Source organism: Halichoerus grypus, chromosome 5, assembly GCF_964656455.1.
Source record: "Halichoerus grypus chromosome 5, mHalGry1.hap1.1, whole genome shotgun sequence".
NCBI lineage: Eukaryota > Metazoa > Chordata > Mammalia > Carnivora > Phocidae > Halichoerus > Halichoerus grypus.
Window position 1 is genome coordinate 81,043,304 of NC_135716.1, and position 25,217 is coordinate 81,068,520.

General features: G+C 37.6%; 1 protein-coding gene across 1 annotated transcript in view; it reads right to left on the reverse strand.

Annotated features, from left to right (window-relative positions):
- The window catches only part of UBE2V2 (ubiquitin conjugating enzyme E2 V2), a 40,693-nt gene extending 21,627 nt beyond the window's left edge, over positions 1 to 19,066 (reverse strand). Inside the window, exon 1 of the mRNA XM_036094049.2 lies at positions 18,937 to 19,066. Within this exon, the coding sequence (XP_035949942.1) occupies positions 18,937 to 18,952 (16 nt within the window). The 5' untranslated portion in view covers positions 18,953 to 19,066. The remainder of the gene's footprint in view (positions 1 to 18,936) is intronic.
- Positions 19,067 to 25,217: the final 6,151 nt, after the last annotated feature.

Consider the following 25,217-nt stretch of genomic DNA (forward strand, 5'->3'; position numbering starts at 1 on the left):
CCCTATCAAAATACCATCAGCATTTTTCACAGAGCTGGAACAAATAATCCTAAAATTTGTATGGAGCCAGAAAAGACACCAAATAGCCAAAGGAATTGTTGAAAAAGAAAACCAAAGCTGGAGGTAAAACAATTCCTGGACTGTATTACAAAGCTGTAATCATCAAGACAGTACGGTACTGGCACAAAAACAGACACATAGATCGATGGAACAGAATAGAGAACCCAGAATGGACCCTCAACTCTATCATCAACTACTCTTCAACAAAGCAAGAATGAATATCCAATGGAAAAAGAACGGTCTCTTCAACAAATGGTGTTGGGAAAACTGGACAGCCACAAGCAAAAGAATGAAGCTGGACCACTTTCTTACACAATACACAAAAATAGACTCAAAATGGATGAAAGACCTAAATGTGAGACAGGCATCCACCCAAATCCTAGAAGAGAACACAGGCAGAAACCTTGGCCACAGCAACTTCTTGTTAGACACATCTCCAAAGGCAAGAGAAACAAAGGCAAAAATGAACTATTGGGACTTCATCAAGATAAAAAGCTTTTGTACAGCAAAGGAAACAGTTGACAAAACTAAAAGGCAACCTATGGAATGGGAGAAGATATTTGTAAATGTCTTACCAGACAAAGGGTTAGTATCCAAAAATCTATAAAGAACTTATCAAACTCAACACCCAAGGAACAAATAATCCAATCAAGAAATGGGCAGAAGACATGAACGGGTATTTCTCCAAAGACATACAAATAAACGGCCAAGAGACACATGAAAACATGCTCCACATCACTTGGCATCAGGGAAATACAAATCAAAACCACAATGAGATACCACCTCACACCCATCAGAATGGATAAAATTAACAATTCAGGAAACAACAGATGTTGGCAAAGAATGTGGAGAAAGGGGAACCCTCTTACACTGTTGGTGGAAATGCAAACTGGTACAGCCACTGGAAAACAGTATGGAGGTTCCTCAAAAAGTTAAAAATGGAGCTACCATAAGACCCAGCAATTTCACTATTAGGTATTTATCCAAAGGATACAATCATAGTGATTCAAAGGGGCATATTCACCCCACTGTGTAGAGCAGCAATGTCCACAATAGCCAAACTATGGAAAGGGCCCAGATATCCATCAACAGATTCCATAAACAGAAAATATGGTGTATATATGTACAATGGAATAGTACTCAGCCATCAAAAAGAATGGAATCTCGCCACTGGTAACAACCAATAAGAGGGTATTATGCTAAGCGAAATAAGTCAGTCAGAGAAGGACAATTATCATATGATTTCACTCATAGGTGGAATTTAAGAAACAAAACAGAGGAACAGAGGGGAAGGGAAGGAAAAATAAAATAAGATAAAAACAAACAAGGAGGCAAACCATAAGAGACTCTTAACTATAGGGAACAAACTGAGGGTTGCTGGAGGGGAGGGAGTGGGTACGTTACTGGGTGAGGGGCATTAAGGAGGGAAATAATGAGCACTGGGTGTTATATGCAACTGATGAATCACTAAATTCTCTCCCTAAAACTAATAATACAGTATATGTTAACTAAATTGAGTTTAAATAACAAATGTAAAAAAAAAAAAAGCTCAGTAGTGGGAAATTTGGCAGAATTTGAATAGGGCCTATATGTTAGAAGTTCTGTATCAACGTTCATGTCCTGATCTTGGAAAATTACATTGTTGTAATGTAAGAGAATGCCTGGTTTTAGTAAACACATAGAGACATATTTAGGAGTGAAGAAGCATATGTCTGTCACTTATTTTCAAATGGTTCAGAAAAAAATGTGTGTGGGAAGGGAAGGGGGAAGAAAGCACATATGCAAGTGCACATAAAACCATTAAAATATTAACATTTGATGAATCTGGGTGAAGGTATATGGGAATTGTTTGTACTGTTTATGTAACGTATCTGTAAATCTGAAATTATTCCAAAAGAAAAAACTAGGAAAAGAATGTACTTTTCAGTTAATGGTGTTAGGACATTTTACCTATATGGAAAAAATTAGATCCCTATCTCACAGTATACATAAAAAATCAATTCTGGGCCAATTGATTTGCTAATTCTAGCAAAATATTAACTTTAAGAAAATATAAGGTATCCTTATGACCTTGAGATATAGAAAAGGATTTCTTAAAAGTAAAAAAAAAACAAAAAAAGCAAAATCAAAGGACTGATAAACTTCACGAAATAAAAAACAAGTTCAATGAAAGATAAAAGATGAGCCACAGACTGAAAGAAGATTCGAGTAACATAACTGGCAAAATGTTACCATCTAAAATACAGAGACAAGGAAAAGAGTATTATGAATAAGAAACTCCACAGAACAGGAAAAAGGACTGAACAATAAACATATAAAAAGATGCTTAACATCAACAGTAATCAGGGAAACATAAATTAAAACCATAATAACTATCCCCCAGAAAGACAAACATTAAGTCTCACAATACTTGATTTGATGAAGATGTAGAGAAGAGAAGCTCATTCACTGTTGACATGAGAATAAACTAGTACAACTACTTTGGTGAGCAAACTGTAATATTTAAAAAGATCCAAGCATAGGGCTGAAGAAATTCATTTGAGTGCTCAGAGGAAGACAGGAATAAGAATGCTCACTAGGCATTATCTCTGATAGTGAAAACTTAGAAACAACCTAAGACTAACAAGGTATAATCAATGACACAAGACTATTGCAATTACAGTAAAAGAATTAGAGCTGTAAGTATCCATCAATTCTGAAGTTTTTAAAGCACACTATTTAATGAGTACATGGTTTGTTTTGAAAGTTGAAAAAATTCTGGAGATTGTTGCAAACAACATGAATATACTTAACCTTACTGAACTGTACAGTTAAGATGGTAAATGTTATGTTATATATATTTTACCACAATTAAAAAGAAAAAAAATGAACCCCTCAAAAGCCATATATAAATAAGTCTTTATACTGTTCCAGAGTACACACATATGCAGCAAAAGTAGAAAGACGTTTGTGCAATATACTCCAAAATCAGGATAGCAGTCATCTCTGGGCAAAGAGAAAGAGGCCTAGTACTTGGAAGGGTACTGATAATATTTTATTTCTTCAAAAAACACCTGAAGCAAGAATAATTCACTAGAATTTGAGAGACCTTTTTTCCTGCCATTTAAAGTCTCTTTAAAAAAGGAGGGACATCACCAAAAAAAAAAAAGACAGAGAGAGAGAGAATGGTAGGCAATGTTTGGGGATAGTAGTTGAGAATGAATGAGCAAAGAGCCAGATATGGCCTGGAAGGCAGGGCTCAACACAGAAAGGACAGGTGCACTTGCAAACTCAGACTTTACCTGCAGCAAGGGGTGGGGTTGGGGGTGGGCCATAAGCATTAACTCCATAGATAAGGAAGGAAGAAAAGGAAAATAGCATCAGTTGTGATGAAAGACAAAGGAAATGCCTCAACTAAGAAAACTGTGGTTCATTTTATTGTAATTCTGTAATTTCATTTACTTCCAATTAACCAAAATCAAAAATCAACTACAAGCTAGAAACTATGTGACACAAATGGGATCTAGCACTGACACACTCCCAGCCCTCTTGCAGCTTACAGTTTAATAGGGGAGCAAGACACAGAAATCAGAATATGAGAAGTGCTAAAGACAAGAAGAAGCAACACAAAATTTTCATTAATATTTTGCTCTACCCAGAAACTAGCCAGGTGACTCTGAGCAAATAGTGTTTTCTTTTACACTTTGCGTATTTCAGCGTGAAATGTGGAACTAAACTACATCAGTGATGTACAACCTTTTGTCCATCCCAACAAATCTCAATGATCAATACATAAAAGCTTACTATAGGAGGGAATCCACCAGACTAGGGAGAAAGAAGAGGCAACAGGAAGAAGAAATCCTCTCGCCTTTTCTCTGCCCTCATCTCCATTCTCTGGTTCAGAATCCTTCCTGAACCACATTTTTTCCAAATTTAGGATTCTTGAACTCCATGAAAGCAAGCTATCAGAGATCAATTTTGAAAAAAAAAAATCAAGTTACCTATATGATTCCTGAAACGCCTTTAAATCAAAGATAAAATGCAGTTTTAGTGTTTGCAATTTATACTGCTTTACCTTCTAAAAATTCATGATTCTTTTATTAACTTGCAATCAAAATAGTTGAGAATCACTGTACTTTGTAGCACATTAAAGGTGGCCAGAAATTCTTTGCTATTTCTACCACTGAAAAGTGTAGTCTAATTTTCCTCCCCGTTTAACCTTCCTTCATTTTATCTAGAGGACTGTTTCAGAATGATCGGACATGACCCTATCCTAAGAAGTTGAAAAGAAAAATCAAAGAAGTACTAAATAAAGGTATAAAATTTTCAAGTTGATTTCAATACTTCTTAAATTATTAAAACCTGCTAATATCAATAACCAGTTCCTTGAACAAGCAGTAAATGTTCACACCCATTTATGACAATATAAATGGGTAATATATATTTCACAGACATGACAAATGATAAAACAAGAACATAAGCCAAACAAGAAAATTTTTAAAAAACAGGCTAGCTAAAGTATGATGAAATTATACATCCATCAAAAAATAAAATTTAAAACATGCTAAACACAGTGCTGGTAGAACTGTGAGAAAAGTATATTTATACATAATTACACATAACTGGAAATCAATTCTACCTTGCTTAAGAGGTAATTTGACAAAATATAACAAGAATTTTTACTCATATGCTTTGACTTAAAATTCCACTTTATGAATTTGTGCTCAAGAACAAAAGACAAGGAGGGGCGCCTGGGTGATTCAGATGGTTAAGCGTCTGCCTTTGGCTCAGGTCATGATCCCAGGGTCCTGGGATAGAGCCCTGCATCGGGCTCCCTGCTCAGCGGGGGGCCTACTTCTCCCCTTCCCTCTGCTTCTCCCCCTGCTCATATTCTCTCTGTGTCTCGAATGAATAAAAAAAAAAAAAAAAAAAAAAAAACTTTAAGAACAAAAGACAAGGAGTAGTCTATAGACTGCCTCCAAAGCCAACTATGAACAATTCTTCTCCCTCAGGACACAGCCCCCTCCCCCATCAAGGGATAGAGGCTATTTCCCCTCTGCTTGAATCTGGGATGGCCTTGCCACTTATTTTGATAGAATATGGTACAGTGATGCTGGTGCAGTTGTGAGAATAGCATTCTCAGAGGCCTGATGGCTTCTCTTCTTTTCAGCTCTCTTGGAAGCCACACTACCAGGATGTGAAGAAGTCAAACAGGCCAGAGAATGGCCAATCCTTATTGAACCAAGGCACCTGGGCAACAGGCCCAGCCCAACATCACGTGAAACCAGCAGAACCACCTTGTTAATGAAAATCATGAGAAAGAATGAATCACTGTTTGAAGCCACTAAGTTTTGCAGTGATTTTGCTATTTAGCCATAGATAGGTAAAGGTGAGAAGAGCAGGTGAAAAAGTACTCTGGAGAAAAATGTTTAGCAATGCAAAAACTTAAAAGGCCAATTGCCATACATTCAGATAACTGTCATATTTAAAACATTATATAAAATCATTTTAAAATACATGAATTATGGGCGCCTGGGTGGCTCAGTCGGTTAAACATCTGACTCTTGATTTTGGCTCAGGTCATGATCTCAGGATCGTAGATCCAGCTCCACATCGGATTCTCCCTTTCCCCCTCCCCCCCCACCCCGGTCTCTCTAAAAAAATAAAATTAAATACATGAATTGTATCCCACAGCTAACATCATCCTTAATGGGGAAAAACTGAGCGCTTTTCCCCTAAGGTCAAGAACAAGACAAGGACATCCACTCTCACCACTGTTATTTAACACAGTACTGAAAGTCCTAGCCACAGCAATCAGACTACAAAAAGAAATAAAAGGCAATCAAATTGGTAAAGAAGAAGTAAAATTTTCATTATTTGCAGATGACATGATACTCTATATAGAAAACCTGAAAGCAAGTCCACCAAAACACTGCTAGACCTGATAAACAAATTCAGTAAAGTTGCAGGATACAAAATCAATGTACAGAAATCTGTTGCCTCTCTATACATCAATAATGAAGCAGATGAAAGAGAAATTAAGAAAACAATCTCATTTCCCACTGCACCAAGAATAGTAAGATACCTAGGAATAAACCTAACCAAAGAAGTGAAAGACCCATATATTCTGAAAACTGTAAAATACTGATGAAAGAAATTCAAGACAACACAAAGAAATGGAAAAATATTCCATGCTCATGGACTGGAAGAACAATATTGTTAAAATATTGTTAAAATGTCTACACTACCCAAAGCAATCTACACATTTAATGCAATCCTTAGCAAAATACCAACAGCAATTTTCACAGAATTAGAACAAACAATTCTAAAATTTGTATGGAACCATAAAAGATCCCGAATAACCAAAGCAATCTTGAAAGAGAAAAACAAAACTGGAGGTATCACAATTCCAGGCTTCAAGGTGTATTACAAAGCTGTAGTAATCAAAACAGTACAAAAAGAGACACATAGATCAATGGAACAGAATGAAAAACCCAGAAATAAACCTACAACTATATGGTCAATTAATCTTTGACAAAGTGGGAAAGAGTATGCAATGAGAAAAAGTCTCCTCAACAAATAGTATTGGGAAAACTGGACAGCAACATGCATAAGAAACTGGACCACTTTCTCATATCCTACACAAAAATAAATTCAAAATGGATTAAAGACCTAAATGTGTAACCTGCAACCATAAAAATCCTAAAAGAGAACAAGGCAGTACCTTTTTTCACATCGGCCACAGCAACTTTTTTCTAAATATGTCTCCTGAAGCAAAGGAAATAAAAGCAAAAACAAATTATTGAGACATATGAAGGAAATAATCAACAAAACTAAAAGACAACCTATGGAATGGGAGAAGGTATTTCCAAATGACATATCTGATAAAGGGTTAGCATCAAAAATATATAATGAACACCCAAAAAACAATTCAATTTAAAAATGGGCAGAAGACATGAATAGACCTTTCTCCAAAGACATACAGATGGCCAACAAAGATGTTCAACATTACTTAACATCAGAGAAATGCAAATCAGATGTACAATGAGATATCACCTCACACCTCTTAGAATGGCTAAAATCAACAAAAGAAACAACAGGTGTTGATGAGCTTGTGGAGGAAAAAACCCTCTTGCACCACTGGTGAGAATGCAAACTGGTGCAGCCACTGTGGAAAACAGTATGAAGGTTCCTCAAAAACCGAAAAATAAAACTCCCCTATGATCCACAATCACACTACTGGTTATTTACCCAAAGAATACAAAAACACTAATTCAAAAGGATACATGCACCTCTATATTTACAGTATCATTATTTATAATAGCTACAATATGGAAGCAGCTCAAGTGTCCATCAACTGATGAATGGATAAAGAAGATGTGTGTGTGTGTGTGTGTGTGTGTGTGTGTGTGTGTGTGTGGAACATAATGAATATTATTTAGCCATAAAAAAGGAAGGAAATCTTGCCATTTGCAACGACACGGATGGAGCTAGAGTGTAGTGCTAAGCAAAATAAGTAAATCAGAGAAAGACAAATACCATATGATTTCACTCCTATATGGAACTTAAGAAACAAACAAGCAAAGGGGAAATAAAAACGAGAGACAAAAATCAAGAACTTATAGTCTTATAGAGAACTAATGGTTCCCAAAGGGGAGTCTGTGGGAGAATGGGTTAAATAGGTAATAAGGATTCAAAAGTGCACTTGTGATGAGCACCAGGTGATGTATGAAGTGTTGAATCACTATATTGTACACCTAAACTAATATAACACTGTTTACTAACTGAAATTAAAATGAAAACTTAAAAAAATAAAGTACATGAATTATATTTACTGTGTATAAATGAAAAAACAGGCCTAATTAACAACACATACACATCAGTCATATTTATCAGAAGTTTTCAAATGTTCATCAATATGGACCCAAAGATAACCTATAAATGATGCTTTAAACTTATTAGGCCTTTTTATCTTACAATGTCATTAATAGCAGAATATTTTAGAAAAGTATGAAGTCATTGTGTGTCACCACTTTACTGCCCTCTATTTTGGACTACGTACACTTACTCTCTTCCACACACCATCAGTGGAATTCCTAGCTAAGTAGGCCTATCATCCTATTAGCTCTGACCACTCGTTCAGCAAAGGAACAAATCTGACTGAATCATTAATCCTTATTCACAGTTCTTCACTCAGAAAAAAACCCATTCCACAATTCTAACTAGGCCTATAACCCCACTAGCTTTTTCAAAACCAGCAATTACAGTCCCACATTAAATGCTATCATCAAGAATGTCAAAAATGTTAATACAGAATTATTGACATCAAGGCTTATGACTTACATTACAAAAAATTTTAGAATGGAATTATATCCATCAATAGTATGAAACAGTAATATAAACACTGATTTAATATTAAAAATTATACTTACATTAAGTCACAGAAAAATACATTAAAAATATATTCTTTAGCTGAAATGGTTTATCATGTATAGCAATTTTAACTTTTGTCTCTAAAATATTTCAAGAAATTGCATGAGATTAAAAACTATTTCACTATATTGTGTTTAAGATTTTATTTTAGAGAGAGAGCGCGCACACATGTGCACACACAAGTGGGGGGGCAGAGAGCGAGAGAGACTCCTCAAGCCGACTCCCGGCTGAGCACAGAGCCCAATGCAGGGCTCAATCCCAGGACCCTGAGATCATGACCTGAGCCGAAATCAACAGTCAGGCACTTAATAAACTAAGACACCCAGGCGCCCCTACAATACATTTAAGTTTATAATAACTACTTAATATTTAATCAAGGAATGACAACACACGTTAACATGCTTGTAGAACCCTGTACTTTAAAATCTGGTATATGGGGCACCTGGGTGGCTCAGTCGGTTGGATGTCTGCCTTCAGTTCAGGTCATGATCTCGGGGTCCTGGGATGGAGCCCCATGTAGGGCTCCCTGCTCAGCTGGGGGTCTGTTTCTCCCTCTCCCTCTGCCCCTCCACCCCGCTTGTGCTCTCTCGCACACACACGCACGCGTGTTCTCTCTCAAATAAAATCTTTAAAAAAATAAAGAACTGATTAAACATGGTAAATAAAAACATCTAAAAAAACAAAATTCAAATCAAATATTGTACATCTGAAGCATCTGTACTATACCTTTAAATGTAAGTGGAAAAACCTCTGGAATACAGGATCTGTAAAGTATCTCAATTCTACAGTTTAGGAGATGCATTATGCACAGAATATTAATTATGCTACTGGTACTCTAGGTTACAACCAAAACCACTCAGCCCCTAGATACTCCCAAAAAATTCTGGAACTATACGAATAATTCATTCATATAGTTATGTGCTGTATACTAACTCAGCTAGATAAGGAGAAAATAACCAACTTAATATGTTTATTTAATGAATAAACTTGAACATAAAATCTTTTAATACTGTTTTACTTCAGAAAAATAAACTAAAAACAGAATTCATGTGTAAAACATAATTTACAAAGAGAGAAAGCTAGATTTTACTTCAACCATTTATTTTCTCACTAAATCACTTAAATAGAAACTGTACCATAATGATGGCAACACAAGAGGCACTCAAAAAACACTTCGTGAATTTATGGCAGGTGCTTACTTTCAATCTTCCTCTCAACACTTATCGACCGACAGTCCGGTAGCAGGTGCTGCTGATTCTAACACCAACACAGAATCCTTTCCCCAAGCTTACATTCAGGTGTCAGATACATTCAACATTCAAACACAATAAAGTAAGTTGTTGAAGACTTTGCTCAGATACTCTATAGATATCTCAGTGAGATAGGCAAACCAAGGGAAAACACAAAAGTAACAGAAGTTACTATTCTCCAGGAGAGCAGCTAACAATGTCTATTCTATCTTTTTTTTTTTTTTAAGATTTTATTTATTTATTTGACAGAGAGACACAGCGAGAGAGGGAACACAAGCAGGGGGAGTGGGAGAGGGGGGAGCAGGCTTCACGCCGAGCAGGGAGCCCGACGTGGGGCTCGATCCCAGGACCCTGGGATCATGACCCGAGCTGAAGGCAGACGCTTAACGACTGAGCCACCCAGGCGCCCCAACAATGTCTATTCTAGAACTAGGAAAGGACATTTCCCTTAGAATAAACTAAGAAGTGGAGGAAAGTTAGGTAAGCTGTGATATACTGTGGTTCCTCTCTAATATGAATGTCTAAGTAAAATTAAAAATGGCATACACTCTAGAAGATATGAGGTCTTCTGACAGAGACCATTTAAATGAGTATAACTGCTCTCCTATGAGTCCAATTAGCTTGCAGTCAGAAAACCGTATTAAGCAAAATAATTAAATATCCCTCCAAATCACTGCTTGTAAGGTAAACACTTAAGAAAATTAAAACTTTACAACTTAAGTGTTTCAGGAAATAACCACTTATGTCAATATAGTTTAGTAAGCCACAACTGATAAATTAAGTAACAGGTGACACTAGCATAGATAACAAATAGTAAGCCAACCTATGCATTGTTTAGATTTTTCAATAACATTCCAGTCACTAAACTGAAAAATCCACATCATAATTACAGTACTTACAAATCATAAACTGTTTAGAGTATGCCTTATATCTGGCTATTTAACTTAACTGTAAGGTTAAACCTCATACCTGGCAAGAGAGAGCTTGGACTCCTACAGCCCTCTGTCATACAATAATTATGTAAAACAATCATAATCAGATCATCAATTAGAAGTTACATTATGTCATCACTTCTCCCCCTTTGGCTAAAATCAAGTGCAGAATTTACATATGTCAACATGATATTTTTAAAACAAAGAGACAATGAAATACATACCAAAAGCCATACTTTGCATCTTAATAAAGTGGAAAAAATAGATAACTGGACTTAACCAAAATTTAAGACTTTTGGGTTTCAAGGATACCATCAAAAAAGTGCAACGATTGGGGCGCCTGGGTGGCTCAGTCGTTAAGCGTCTGCCTTCGGCTCAGGTCATGATCCCAGAGTCCTGGGATTGAGCCCCACATCGGGCTCCCTGCTCCGCGGGAAGCCTGCTTCTCCCTTTCCCACTCCCCCTGCTTGTGTTCCTTCTCCCGCTGTGTCTGTCAAATAAATAAAATCTTTAAAAAAAAAAAGTGCAACGATTACCTACAAAATGGGAGAAAATACTTGCAAACTATATATATGATAAGGAAGTTGTATCTAGACTATATAAAGAACTCTTACAACTCAACAAAAGATAGCCTAATTTAAAAATAAGCAAAGAATCTGAATAGACATTTCTCCAAAGACCATATACAAATGACCAATAAGCACATAAAAAGATGCTCAACATCATTAGTCGTCAGGGAAATGCAAATTAAAACCACAATGAAGGGTGCCTGGGTGGCTCAGTTGGTTAAGCATCTACTTTCAGCTCAGGTCATGATCCCAGGGTGCTGGGATGGAGTCCCACAGGGAGCCTGCTTCTCCCTCTACCTCTACCTCTCTGTCTCTCTGTCTCCCATGAATAAATAAATAAAATCTTTAGAAAAAAAAAACACACACACACAATGAAGTATCATGTTACACCCACCAGGCTGGAATCAAAAAGTCAGGCAGTTTGTGAAATGTGGAGAAATCAGGACTCTTAGAAGCTACTGGTGAGAATATAAAATGGTCTCCCTTTGGAAAACAGTCTGACAGTTTCTCAATTAAATATAGAATTACCATATGACCCAGCCACTGTACTCCTAGATACATACCAGAGGAAACGAAAATATACATCCATACAGAAACTGGCACACAAATGTTTATAGCAGCATTATTCATAATAGCCAAAGAGTGGAAACAATCCAAATCAACAATGAATGGATAAATCAAATGTGGTGTATAGAATATTATTATTCAGCCATTAAAAGAAATGCATAAGAACTGATAAATTCTACAACATCAATGAACCCTGAAAACATTATACTAAGTGAAAGAAGTCAGACCCAAAGACCACATACTCTATGACTCTATTCATATGAAAGTCCAGAATGGGCAAATCTACAGAGACAGAACATAAATTAGTGGTTGCAGGGGCTGGAAGGGGACGATACAGGGATAAGATGGTGAGGGTTAAAGGATACAGGGTTTTTGAGGTAATAAATATGTTCTCAGGTGACTGTAGTTAATGGTTGCTCACATCTGCAAACATACCAGAAAACAATGAATTGTACACATAGGTGAACTGTATGGTGCATGAATTCTATCTCAACAAAGATTTTCAAAAAAAAAAAAAAAATTAAGTAGAAAAGAGTAACTCCCTGAAACTAAATTCAGTATTTATTTACAGTTCCATCTCCCAGAAGCTTCAGCTTTCTCAGTGAACCATCACTCAAAGGTATAGTCAAGGACCTCATGGAGAAGACTGGCCTTTTTCCAAAGGACCCTGGATTTTATCTTTTTTTTTTTTTAAGATTATTTATTTATTTGAGACAGGGAAAAAGAGAGAGAGAGAGAACAAGAGAACACGAGTGGGGGGAGGGGCAGAGGTAGAAGCAGATGCCGGGATAAGCAGGGAGCCCGACGCGGGGTTCAATCCCAGGACCCCGGAATCATGACCTGAGCCGAAGGCAGCCGCTTAACCAACTGAGCCACCCAGGCACCCCAGGACCCTGGATTTTAGAAACCATTTCAAACCCCTGGGGAGAATAAGGAGCCCAGGTTACATAGCTGTTGCCCAGTCTTCCCAGTCCCACAAAGCTTGGAACCAGGTTCTTCCTACCTGATGAACATACACAGTCCTGTCCAGAGGCACCCTACTTGGAGAAGTAGGTAAGAAGAATGGGGGAAAGGGGAGTCAGTATTAAGTGTCCTTAAGGGCAACTTTATGAGCAATATGGAAATGTTTAAGATAACTCATCAGGTTATGCTTCCTACTTCTGATAGAGCTGAATTTCTATAAACCTCATAGCACTACCAATAACCTCTTCATCCCATCCCCAAAATAAGCTCAGAGGAAAAATGTTAGATATTGTAAGAATCACCAAGGGAAACAATTACTATGTGTATTTGCCCGCAATACCAAATTTGTGCTCACGAAAAAAAATTTTGTTTAAATGTGTAACAAGATTTAGCTATTAATATCAATTGTTAGATTTTTTTATTTTTTCAACATAATCATTTACATCTTAAGAGAACATATAGTTTTAATTACTTATAATGCCATTACACTCTTTCAAGTGTTTTGTCTTGATTCTTAATGACATTTATTTATGAAATCACACTGTTAGGTTCCTACAAAATAAAAGCAAACAAAAAGTTTATAGAATACAGTGTAATACAAAAGTAGTATCAAAGAACTTGAAATCAAGAAACCAGCTCTGAACTCAACATCTAACTAAATAATCTTGTGAAAGTCATTTCATATCTATATTTCCATTGTTCATCTATAAAATGAACTTGGCCCAGGGCCTAGATAATCAATAATGCGCTTTCCTTTAGAACTACTATTTCAACTTATGTAAAGACCTACACAGGCTTTAAGGATTTCTCTCCTGTGGTCTGGAACTTTGCTGAGTTCTAACTTAAACTGAACATAACATCTGCTCTTATACAAATCAGTGGAGACTTTGTAAATAAGAATAAGTCACTCACAAACACCAGTCCTGAAGACCCACCTTATAATATTACCTCAAAGATTTACTTATAAAAGCATCAGCTCTTTTAAAAAGTCAACTATATTGGAAACAAACTTCTGAACACTGAATTTTATTCCATTTATTCTAGTCTGCAAGCCTCATGTATCCACTTCGAAATTTTGTGTCACACAGCTCCCCAAATAATTGTCAAGTGGATGTTTCCACTAAGGATAATCTTTGCTTTCCATAGTTTCCATTTGCCTGACTTTCAGTTAGCATCGTTTAAATAACACCAGTCCCCCAACAACATGGCTGAAGCTTCAATTAGCAGCCTAGTAACTGTGAGTAACTGCATTAAGTACAAACTTTGCTGCTAGCTCCCCAGTCCACGAATCACTAAATAGATGAGCATCGTAACCAGTGGCCAATCACTTCACATCTGTTGGTGATGGGTCATTGCACATTTGTTAGTCACATACAGACAGCAAAGCTTATAGTAGTGTTGCCTCCTTGTCTGCCAGTAGTAAACCCATGTGATATTCTCATTATTTTCTTTTTAAGATTTTATTTATTTGAGAGAGAGAGAAAGAGAGCATGAGAGAGACAGCACGGCGGGGGGGAGGGAGATGCAGTGGGAGAGGGAGATGCAGACTCTGGGTCGAGCAGGGAGCCCGATGCAGGGCTCAATCCTAGGACCCTGTGATCATGACCTGAGCCAAAGGCAGATGCTTAACTAACTGAGCCACCCAGGCACCCCAACCCATGTGACATTCTATAAAAATAGCCAATAAAAGAAATTAGCCAACAAAGATCAAAGCAATCAAAGCACAGCGAAGAAATGAAAACTGAAAGTGCAGCAAAGAAACAAAAACTAGTAACACTGAAGTGAAATGTGAATCAAATATAAGTAGTTATAGAAGAAATACCTGACCATAAAGTGTTGGAGACTCTAGATGAGCAGCCACATGAACTTTGTGAATGTGAGCTTATGGATGTAAATGAGGGAAGTAATTTAAGAAAAGGATGACAATGTTCCAGAGGAAGTAAAACACTTCACAATAAAGAAAGTCACAGATTATTTCCTAACACTGAAAGCACAAAGGATAAAATATTGGAAATGATTCCAACTTGTATGACAATTCACCAAAGCACAGAAAAGATGCTTGCTCCACATCCTAAGTTATATGAGAAAAAGGAAACATTGTTCCAACTACTCTTGACAAGTTTTTTTTTAAAATAAAACACTCTAATTCTTAATGTCTCATGTTTAATTTCGAGTACTAAGCAAATACTATTTTACAATTTTTTTTTCATTTTCCTATACACTTGTAACCACAGGAAGAGTTTTTAATGTCTGAGCAAACATTTTCAAAGGTCACAGAGTAATAATTTTTCTTACTTAATAAAACTGCTTTGGGGGCACCTGGGTGGCTCAGTTGGTTAAGCATCTGACTTTGGCTCAGGTCATGATCTCGGGGTCCTGGGATCAAGTCCCATCAGGTTCTGTGCTCAGTAGGGAGTCTGCTTGTCCCTCTCTCCCTGCCCACCCCCCCACTCATGCTCTCTTGGTCTCTCTCTCAAAAAAATAAAATCTTTTAAAAAAATACCTTGAACAGTTTCAGTTTGAATGGTCATTTTTACCACTCTGTAGTACTGTACAAAGGGATGACTGCCTGTATAGTAAGGCTGTATTATTTAATCATATTGTCAAGAGAAAACGTGTATCAAAGGTATGTAGGTTCCTAAGGGACACAGAAAAATCTATCAGGCCAGGTAAAAAGTCTCAAGAGGGAAATGTACTAGACTACTGCAATTTGGCTCTCCTACTGTTTAGTTCCCAGATTGTATGTTATGATCTACACATGTAGATCTTTTCTGTTACTACTCCCAAATTCTGCTCATTAATCTTGAAGATGGGGAAAACAAACTCATGTTGTCCAACCTTTTCATAGAAGGGATGGGGAAAGCAAGGCTTAAGAGATCCAGTGGCATGCCTATCATGCCACAGTAATCTATCAGGGGCTGGCAGGGGAATTAAAACACTGCTAATCTAGTTCTTGTTCCCATATACACAATGCTACCCACTTCTGAAGAGAGTAATTAGTAAGTTTTATTTTGGTTTCATTTTTCAACCATATGGCTTACACAGACCCACTATCAAAGAAAAAATACTCCATTTTTTCCTGAGCTTCTCATTACTTAAAGATATTTTACAATCATCTACATTCAAAGACTAGAACACCACGGTAACACTAGTGTAACTTAAGTGATACGAAATTTTAAAATGTTTCACATTACAATGTATCCCAGATGGGATCCTGAGACAGAAAATCTACATTAGGTACTCTAATGTACAATCTTTATGTACTATCTTCACAACTTCTCTGTAAAACTGTTCTAAAATTTAAAATTTATTTTTTTTAAAGTACTGCACATACTTTTTTTTATCTACGTCTTTTCTTAGCGCTGGGATCTAATTAAATTTTTGAATCAAAGTTACTAAATGTACTAATAAATTTCTATTCCTTAAAGCAGTGTTTAAGCTATGTCCTATGAAATCCTCTTGACCCCCCAAGGTGACTCTGCCTCTTGGAAAAGGGGAACCTAGCCAGTGGGTCTCCACCACAGCCCAATTTCCATTTATAAGAAGCATCTAACAGTCCAAAACAAAGATTCTGCTAGAAAGAAAAGTGTGAAAGTCACTCTCAAGCATAAAAAGGAGTAAGATTCATGTTTGAGGAATATTCCAAATTCACAGTTCCTCATAACAGAAAGAACATTAAACTGAGGACAAAAAAAAAACCCAAATTCTAATCTTGACTCCATCACTATGTACAATCTTGTATTTCTTTAGGCCTCAGTTTTCTCATCCGCAAAATAAGAGGACCAACAGTTCCCATTCTAATTAGAATTTTTTCTCCCCAATTTTTCTTCTAGTAAAAGGAAGGGTAATGCACCTTTAGATAATGCACATTAAAATATAATTCCTGGGGAGCCTCGGTGGCTCAGTTGTTAAGTGTCAGCCTTAGGCTCAGGTCATGATCCCAGGGTCCTGGGATCGAGCCCCACATCGGGCTCCCTGCTCAGCAGGAAGCCTGCTTCTCCCTCTCCCACTCCCCCTGCTTGTGTTCCCTCCCTCGCTCTCTCTGTCAAATAAATAAAATCTTTAAAAAATAAAAAATAAATAAAATAAAATTCCTTAGAAAAGATCAAAAAATATTTGTCAGGTGTCTCTTCTTTTTGTCCTATTAAATAACTATTTTTATCCAAGCTTACTTTGTCTATGTACATTTTTAAATGATTCTCTTTTTTACAAAGTTTTCTTTTTTTTTTTGTAATCTCTCCACCCAAAATGGGGCTCAAACCCAAGACCCCGAGATCAAAACCATGTTCCTCAGACTGAGACAGCCAGGCACCCCAAAACATGTACATTATTACATCCATCTAGCTCATCTCATTTTAATAAATTTCAAGTTACATCATTTATTTCACAATATACACATACTGTTTCCCTTCCATGCCACCAAGAAGCAAAGAATAAAAAAATATAGCTAACAGAAAGTATAATTTAAAAAGTCCAAAGCTGCTTCTGCACTCATATCCCTCTCAGTTCAACAATACTGTCAATAATGTAAAGCACATAAAATGAGTAGAATACTGAAATTTACCAGGGGAAGTTTTTAGTAATAGTTTCAAAATGAATTTCAGTGGTTTAAGAAAGCTCAAATGCCTAAATAACATCCTTATTAATTATGCTAAGGCTTCAAATTTCATAAATCTAAAAACAGAGTGAAAATGTAACAATTGTGATGCTGAAGTATAAACTAGAAAACACAAGCATCCGATGTATGCATAAGGAAATATGACAATAATCAGCAACATCTTTATAATTTATATTTGACTTCCTTAAAAATGACTGAAAGTAGTTAACAAAAAGTATCTGCCATTAATATCATCTAATATTTGGTCTTTTCAAAATATTTCCACACTTTCTCATACGTATAATGTTAGGGAAAAAATCATGTTTAAATAAACAATGCAATCCACAAAATTACTAATAACTATCAAATGACTGTAACTCATAACTATCAAAACTAAATTTTCAAGAACCCATAGGTACTAAGCACAGTTCTTAAAAAGATACGGCCCATTCATAAGCACACAGGATTTCAAATAGCAAGTAAAGTCTTAACAGTAAAACCTCATTTTTGAAATAATCCTTGTTTTACTAGTTCGCTCTGACCTCAAGTATATTTCAGCGCTAAAACTGTTAAAGATCTCATCACCTATGACATCTGTAAATAAAGATGAGACTTAAAAGACACAATTTTTCATTAAAATGTATGTTGAATGTATTCTGAGGTGTTCCAGTAACATACACTGCAACCTTCCATTTTTCAGCACAATATAGATTTAAAAATTCGTTTTCATGCAATGATGGCATGAATTATTAAATCACACTGTTCTATAACCTGGTTTCAATAATGACTAGGAAAAATGAAAGATCAAACATATGTTTAAGTAGTAAAACTTAACATTTTCATTTTAACATTTTTTAAAATGGTCAAGCTTCGAAAATCTCAGCGTTAATATTTAATTTCAAAGTCTGTGCTCACAGGAAACCACTTTACTCAGTACGAGAGAAGAGTTGAACAGCCTGAGAAACCACTTCTTCAATTAGCTTTTCCTTGCTCTATGCTTTTATTTTACTTGCACTACCGTTTTGCATTTAAATGAATAAAAAGACAACACGTATTCAGTCAGGTAGGAATGGTCATCCTTCCTCCGTTATTACAAAGATTAACAGTTCTCTTCTCCTCAGTCCTCTCTTCCTCCACCCATATAAAAGCAAGCCCAAGGGAACGCAAGCCTCACTCTATCCATGACGCCCCTTACCCTGAAACCCTTCCTGGCCTGAGGTTGACACCGCCCACCTTGGGCCTCCTCCCCCCTCCCTCCCACACCGTCTTCCGCTCAGCAATCGGACCCGAACCCGCCAGACCCCGCGAGTGCGCCCGCGCTAGAGCCACCCCGCCCCCAGCCTGAGGACGCGCGGCCGACGCGCAAGCACGACCCACCGCCCCCGACGGCCGCCCCGAGCCCTGGGCGCCGGCGCCCGGCCCGCCCGGCCCCTCCCCGCTCCCGGGCTTCGCTCCACGGGGAGCCCGGTGTCCGAGAAGGCGCACTCCGGATTCTCCCACACAGTCAGTGCCCGGCCGCCTGCAGCAGGTGGAGGGGCAAAGCCGGGTTGGAGTGGGAAAGCAGGCAGCCCAACCAGGGAACCGACCTGTGGAGACCGCCATCTTCTCCTGCAGCCCGACGCAGCCGCCTGCACGCACAGCGACGTCAGTGCCACTTCCGGAAGCGCGCCGCTTCGCCCCCCGCCCTGCGGCGTCCCGGCGCGCGTCACCATGGGCTCCGCCCCCGGCGGCTTTCGCTCAGGTCACCTAGTCCAAGGGTATGCAGGGCCTCGGGGCTGTTTGGGCGGCTTCCTAAGCTACTACAGTTGATGGAAAGTAAAAGTCGAAAAGTCATTGGGACATCACGTTGAGTCTGTCATCCTAATGTAGAGCAAAAAGGCAAAGAGAAAATATTTGTTAAAAGGCATGTGCAATGGAGCGGAGGGGAAAATTTTCTTTTAATTTTTTTTTTTTAATTTTTTAAAAAAGGCATGTGCAGTGCGGCTGCAATCCCTAATACGGCAACCACGTGTATTATGAGCTCGTGCCTGGAGATGTGCTGTAAGGGAGAGCGCAGGTTTGCAAAACCCTAACTGTTTAACAATTCATGTAAAGAACATCTCGTTAAGAATGTTTTATGTTGATTAAATATGGAAATAATATTTTGATATATTGAATTAAAAGAAGCATATTATTAAAAGTCAAAACAAAATAGGGCATTGACAATTCTGTGTTGAAAAATGATTCAAAGGCGTTCAACAGAAAATTTAAAGAGCCCCTTAGAATTAAATGAATTTATTGCATTCATATTTTACTTTTGAGATATGCATGATAGTGAAACACTAAAATCTATGTCTAAGTCGGAAAGTTCTTTCAAAAACGTCTAAAATAAAATTTCTCAGTAATTAGGAAGCATGGCGTTCAAAAAGCAAAGATTTTACATCCTTAGTTTTCACTATAGTGACACAGAAATGTTGCCATCTGGTATTATGTAACTATCATGGCTCTTAATACCATCCTCACAAATATAATTAGTAATATTTGATACTACCATCCCCATTTTATAAGAAATGAAACTAAACCCCAAAGAACTGAAATGACTTTCCTAACAGCGTGAATCTACCAGTACTTACAAAAGAGCTGGAATTCGGACAAAATTCTGATTCCCAAGTTAATGCTCTTTTCATTCTCAGTTGCCCTTACAATGCTGGTCCTGACTGTAGATGCTGATGCTGCTATAGTAGTACTCAGGAGTCTGAAGTTTTTACTTTTAGTGGTTCTTAGTTCTTTCCATCCCACATACTTATTTACCCCATCTTTTTTTTTTTTTAAGATTTTATTTATTTATTTGACAGAGAGTGAGAAAGCACAAGCAGGGGGATCGGTGGAGGGAGAAGGAGAAGCAGGCTTCCCGCTGAGCAGGGAGCCCGATGGGGGACTCGATCCCAGCACCCTGGGATCATGACCTGAGCCAAAGGCAGACGCTTAACTGACTGAGCCACCCAGGCACCCCTACCCCGTCTCTTAACCTGTGTCTGAAGCTTTGGGAAAGAAAGGCCCTATTTGTAATTTCTGAACTTGGAGCACCAGCTGCTTTTTCTTTGTAGTCAGTCCCATCTCTGTCACATAACGTGAAGTGACGCTATACAGCATTCTTCTAATGTTTGTTTCACTCTGTGGTAGGCAGACCTCTGAGATGGCTCCCAATGATCCCCTCCTGGTGTCCATGCCCTTGTTTTTTATAATTCCCTTGCCTTTTATGGGGGCTGAGTTTACTAACTAGCTTTCAGTGAATAAAGTAAGACAGGAGTGCTGGGATATCACTTTTGAGATGATGTTTTAGAAAGACTAGATTCCATCTACAGCACTCTCTCTTGCTCTCTTGCTTCCCCTGAGGGTCACCAGCTGCCATATGGAGAGCTACCCTAGAGAGAAGCCCAGGTGGCAAGGAACTGATATCAGCTTCTGGCCAACAGCCTTGGAGGAAGTAAGGCCCTCAGTTCAACAGCCATGAAGAACTAAATCCTGTCAACAAACATAAGGGTGAGCTTGAAAGCATACCCTGCCCTAGTCAAGTCTTCAGATGACACTGCAGTCCTGGCCATCACCTAATTGCCTAGGACACCTAGGACCCAGCTAAGGCATGCCCAGATTCCTGACCCACAGAAAATAAGATAATACATGTTTGCTGTTTTAAGCCGCTAAGTTTTGGGACAATTTGTTATGCAGCAATAAGAAACGAATACATTCTCCCTGCTTACTGTTACTTTGTGTTAACTATTCTTACAAACATTGTTTGAGTAACCATTATCATACATTTTTCACAAATGTCCACTTACATTTGGATGTTGATGAACTTCTGCTGACATATATTTACCATCTTATTAGGGCAGACTGCTGGATAATGGCATTTAATAGCTTAAATCCTCTCCTCCCCACAACAGAATTAAAATTATCAACTAGCAAAACATTGACCAAATTCAATTCTACTTTACCAGTTGTAAATATTTTCTCAGGAAATGCTTGAATCTTAAAAACAAAATACACAGGGACACCTGAGTGGCTCAGTCAGTTAAACATCTGCCTTCAGCTCATGTCATGATCCCAGGGTCCTGGGATCAAGTGCAGCATCTCCCTCTGCCTGCCACTCCCCCTGCTTGCGCCCTCGTGCACTCTCTCTCTCTCTCTCTGACAAATAAATAAATTAAATCTTTAAAAAAATAAAATAAAAAATAGACACCCTTTAAAAAAAATACATAAATGTTGTCTTCACATTTTATAAACAAGACTGGCAAAGCCAATAGTAGTCCTACCATTTTCCTACCTATTGTTCTTTGAAGAGCAAATTACAATCTATGGGAGGAAGTCAGATTTTGTGTAACTTAAAAACAAAAATGCTCAATTTTTGCTTATTCACAATAGTATGTAAAAGCAACAAGCCTCAGTGACAACAAGGAAAAACTAGGGGGAAAAGTTACTTCAAATTTTTTGGGAGTTGAAGAAACAGAAGAAAACAAAAAAGAAAATTGGGTGAAAGAAGAATAAAATCACAGAAATAAAAAAAATTGACTAATCTAATACAACTTTGATCAATACGGAACTTAAATTGAAGAAAGAAGCAAATCAAAAGCTGTCTAGAGTGTTAGAAACAGTCAAAGAACAACTATGGAAGCAAAGTCTGGTATTTGTGGGGTATCAGCATGAGGCAAGGGACAGTGTGAAGGGCTCAAGAATCCGGGAGATTCAGGAAAGGCCAAGGTGAGCAATGGGTGTAGGTTCCCCCATCACCTTCCAGCACAGCTCCCTCAGCTCTTCAGTGTGCAATGAAGAAATGATGGATTTGGAATCAGAGAGATCTAAGTCCAACCACTTGTTCACCTTGTGACGTTAAAAAAGACATTGAATCTCTTTAATCTCCAGTTTCCCACCAGTGAAATAGAAGGGATCTTAGGATTTATACTTAACACATATATTTTAAATGTAGTATCTGGCAATCAAATGTGCACAATAAATTGTTGCCATTCTTATGATGATTATACCATAAAAGAAAACTATTCTTTTTCCTAGTAGGCAAATAATTTTTATAGGCATTTTGTGTTTTCCTCTGGCTCTGGCTGCGAAGAAACTCAAAACCAAATCTCTAGCACCTGTCCAGGAAATGTTCATGGTATATCATGTATGTTCCGACTTCACCTTTTCAATTCACTTTGTTTTCTCATTTCTTCCATGTCACAATTTACACTTATTTGGTTCCTTATCTTGGTATTTACTATACTGTACTGTAAACTACCACAAAGTCTCTTTTTTAGAAAGAAGTACGGTATTAATAAATGATAAATTAGCTATTTATTAGCTTTTGAGTTCTATATAACCACTGGATAACTGGTATATGTCATTTCCTAATCCCTTCTTGAGAAAAAATGCCCTATCGTGCTTTAGTGGAAGAGACCCTAAGCTGTTCCTTGAACAAAAGTGGTCCAGCTGCAACAGTTAAACCACTTCCTGCCAGCTACAGCTAATATACCATTCCAGGGCACCCATTCTATTGAATGACTAGCAGCCTATGTGAAGGTCTGTCACAACAAACATGTTTGACCTTGGTCAAACATGAATATCTCTCCCCCCACTCTCTCTCTATCTATCTCTCCTCATCTATCCAGGAAAATACAGAAAACAACTATGGATGGAAGCAGAAAGAAAAGAATGACATACAAGAAGATGCATAGACACAAAAAAGTCACAGAATCCCTTTAATGGCAACTTGAAGGCATTATGCAGACTAGGTCCTTAGATCCATGTTGGCTCCTTCTCGTTGCCAAAATAACTATTCCTCTTCTTCCAACAGTAGAATTACAACTCCCATGAAGTTCCTGCCTCCCTCATTGTCATTAATGTTTGTGCTGGACAATCTAAGGCACTGCATGATCCTAGGATGTTCATGCCCTAGGATGTTCCCTTCCCCTTGAGTGTGAACAGGACTTGTGGCTTGTCTTTTTTTCTTTTCCAGCTTTATTATTATTGACAAATTAAAAACGTGTATATTTAACATAACGTGATGTTTTGATATATTTATACACTGTGAAATGATTCATAATCAAGCTATATACATCACTCACATAATTACCAATTTCTCAAGTGATGAGAACACTTAAGACTCACTCTCTTAGGGGTGCCTGGGTGGTTCAGTTGGTTAAACATCTGACTTCGGCTCAGGTCATGATCCCAGGGTCCTGGAATCAAGCCCTGTGTCAGGCTCCCTGCTCATTGAGGAGTCTGCTTCTTCCCTCTCCTTCTGCCCCTCCCCCTATTTGTGTTTTCTCTCAAATAAATAAATAAAATCTTAAAAAGAAAGATTTACTCTCTTAGCAAATTTGAAGTATATAATACATTATTATTAACTATAGTCCCCGTGCTGTAAATTAGGTCTCCAGAACTTATTTATCCTATTACTGGAAGTTTGTAACCTTTAATGAGTATCTCCGCACATCTCCTATATCCCAGCCCCTGGCAATCACCATTTACTCTCTGTTACCATCATATTTTTTTTTAAGATTCCACATATAATTGAGACCATACAAAATGTTTTACTGTGTCTGGCTTATTTCACTTAACATAATATCCTCCAGGTTCATCAATAGCATTTACAAATAGCAGGATTTCCTTCTTTTTTAAAGAGGATAAATATTCCATTGTAGGTATACACATCTCATTTTCTTTATTTGTTTGTCAACAAACACTTTGATTGTTTACATGTTTTGGCTACTGGGAATAATGCTGCAATGAACATGGAAGTGCAGATATCTCTTCAAGATGGTGATTTTATTTCCTTCAGATATGTACCCAGAAGCAGGATTCCTGGATCATATGGTAGTTCTATTTTTAATTTTTTGAGCAACTTCCATATTGTTTTCCATGGTGGCTGTACTAGAACTTTGTCTTTAATCATTAGAGAATATGGTAAAGTGATAGGATATCACTTGTGCAATTATGATACCTACTATTGTAATGATCATCTTACAAGGAAGTTTTTTCCTTTGCTGGATTTGAAAAGGCAAGCTGCAATGTTGCAAGCTTTGCTTTGGAGAGCGCCATGTGTCAAGAAACTGAGGGCAGCCTCTGGCTTACAAACACCAAGAAACTGAGGCCCTCATTCTGATGGTGTGCAAGAAACTGAATACCTCTAACAACCACATGAGCCTGGAAGCAGCTTCCTCCCCTGTCAAGCCTTTAAAGGAGACCACAGACCCTGAACTGACACATAGATTGAAGCCCTGCAGAGGACCAGTTGAGCCAGGCCCCAGACTCCTGACTCCTGATGCTGTGAAAAATAAATGTGTGTTGTTTAGGCTACCAAGTTGGTGATAATTGGTTATACAGCAATAAAAACTAATACTGTGTCCTTATATAAAGTCACCATGACTTGACAAAGCCTGAGGGAGTCTTTTTATTTTTTTGACAAAGGAACCTGACATAATAACCTAACTAGAATTTCTTATCACTATGGGAAAAAAAAAAACCCAATATCATCAAATTATTAAATATACTTTCCCCAAGCTTGTTTTCACAATTCCCACTGATCTCAGCATTATATTGCATACCTAGATTGCAACAGCCTCTCAGCTGAACTATCCTAAATATCAATGTTTCTTAAACATTGCGTTAATTCTGTTCTTTCTGATTGAGAAAACCTACATTTGCTCCGTTTTGCCTACAACCAGGTTCACAATAAGTTTCATATTTGTTGTCAATCCTGATCAATTCATAATGGCTACCTGAAGAGCTATTTGGAGAAATCTAAGGCTATATTCATGCTCAGCAGAAAAAGAAGTGCTGTCATCAAAAGTTGAAGTCTGCCATAGGGAGTTACAGCAAATAACTCTCTACTTAA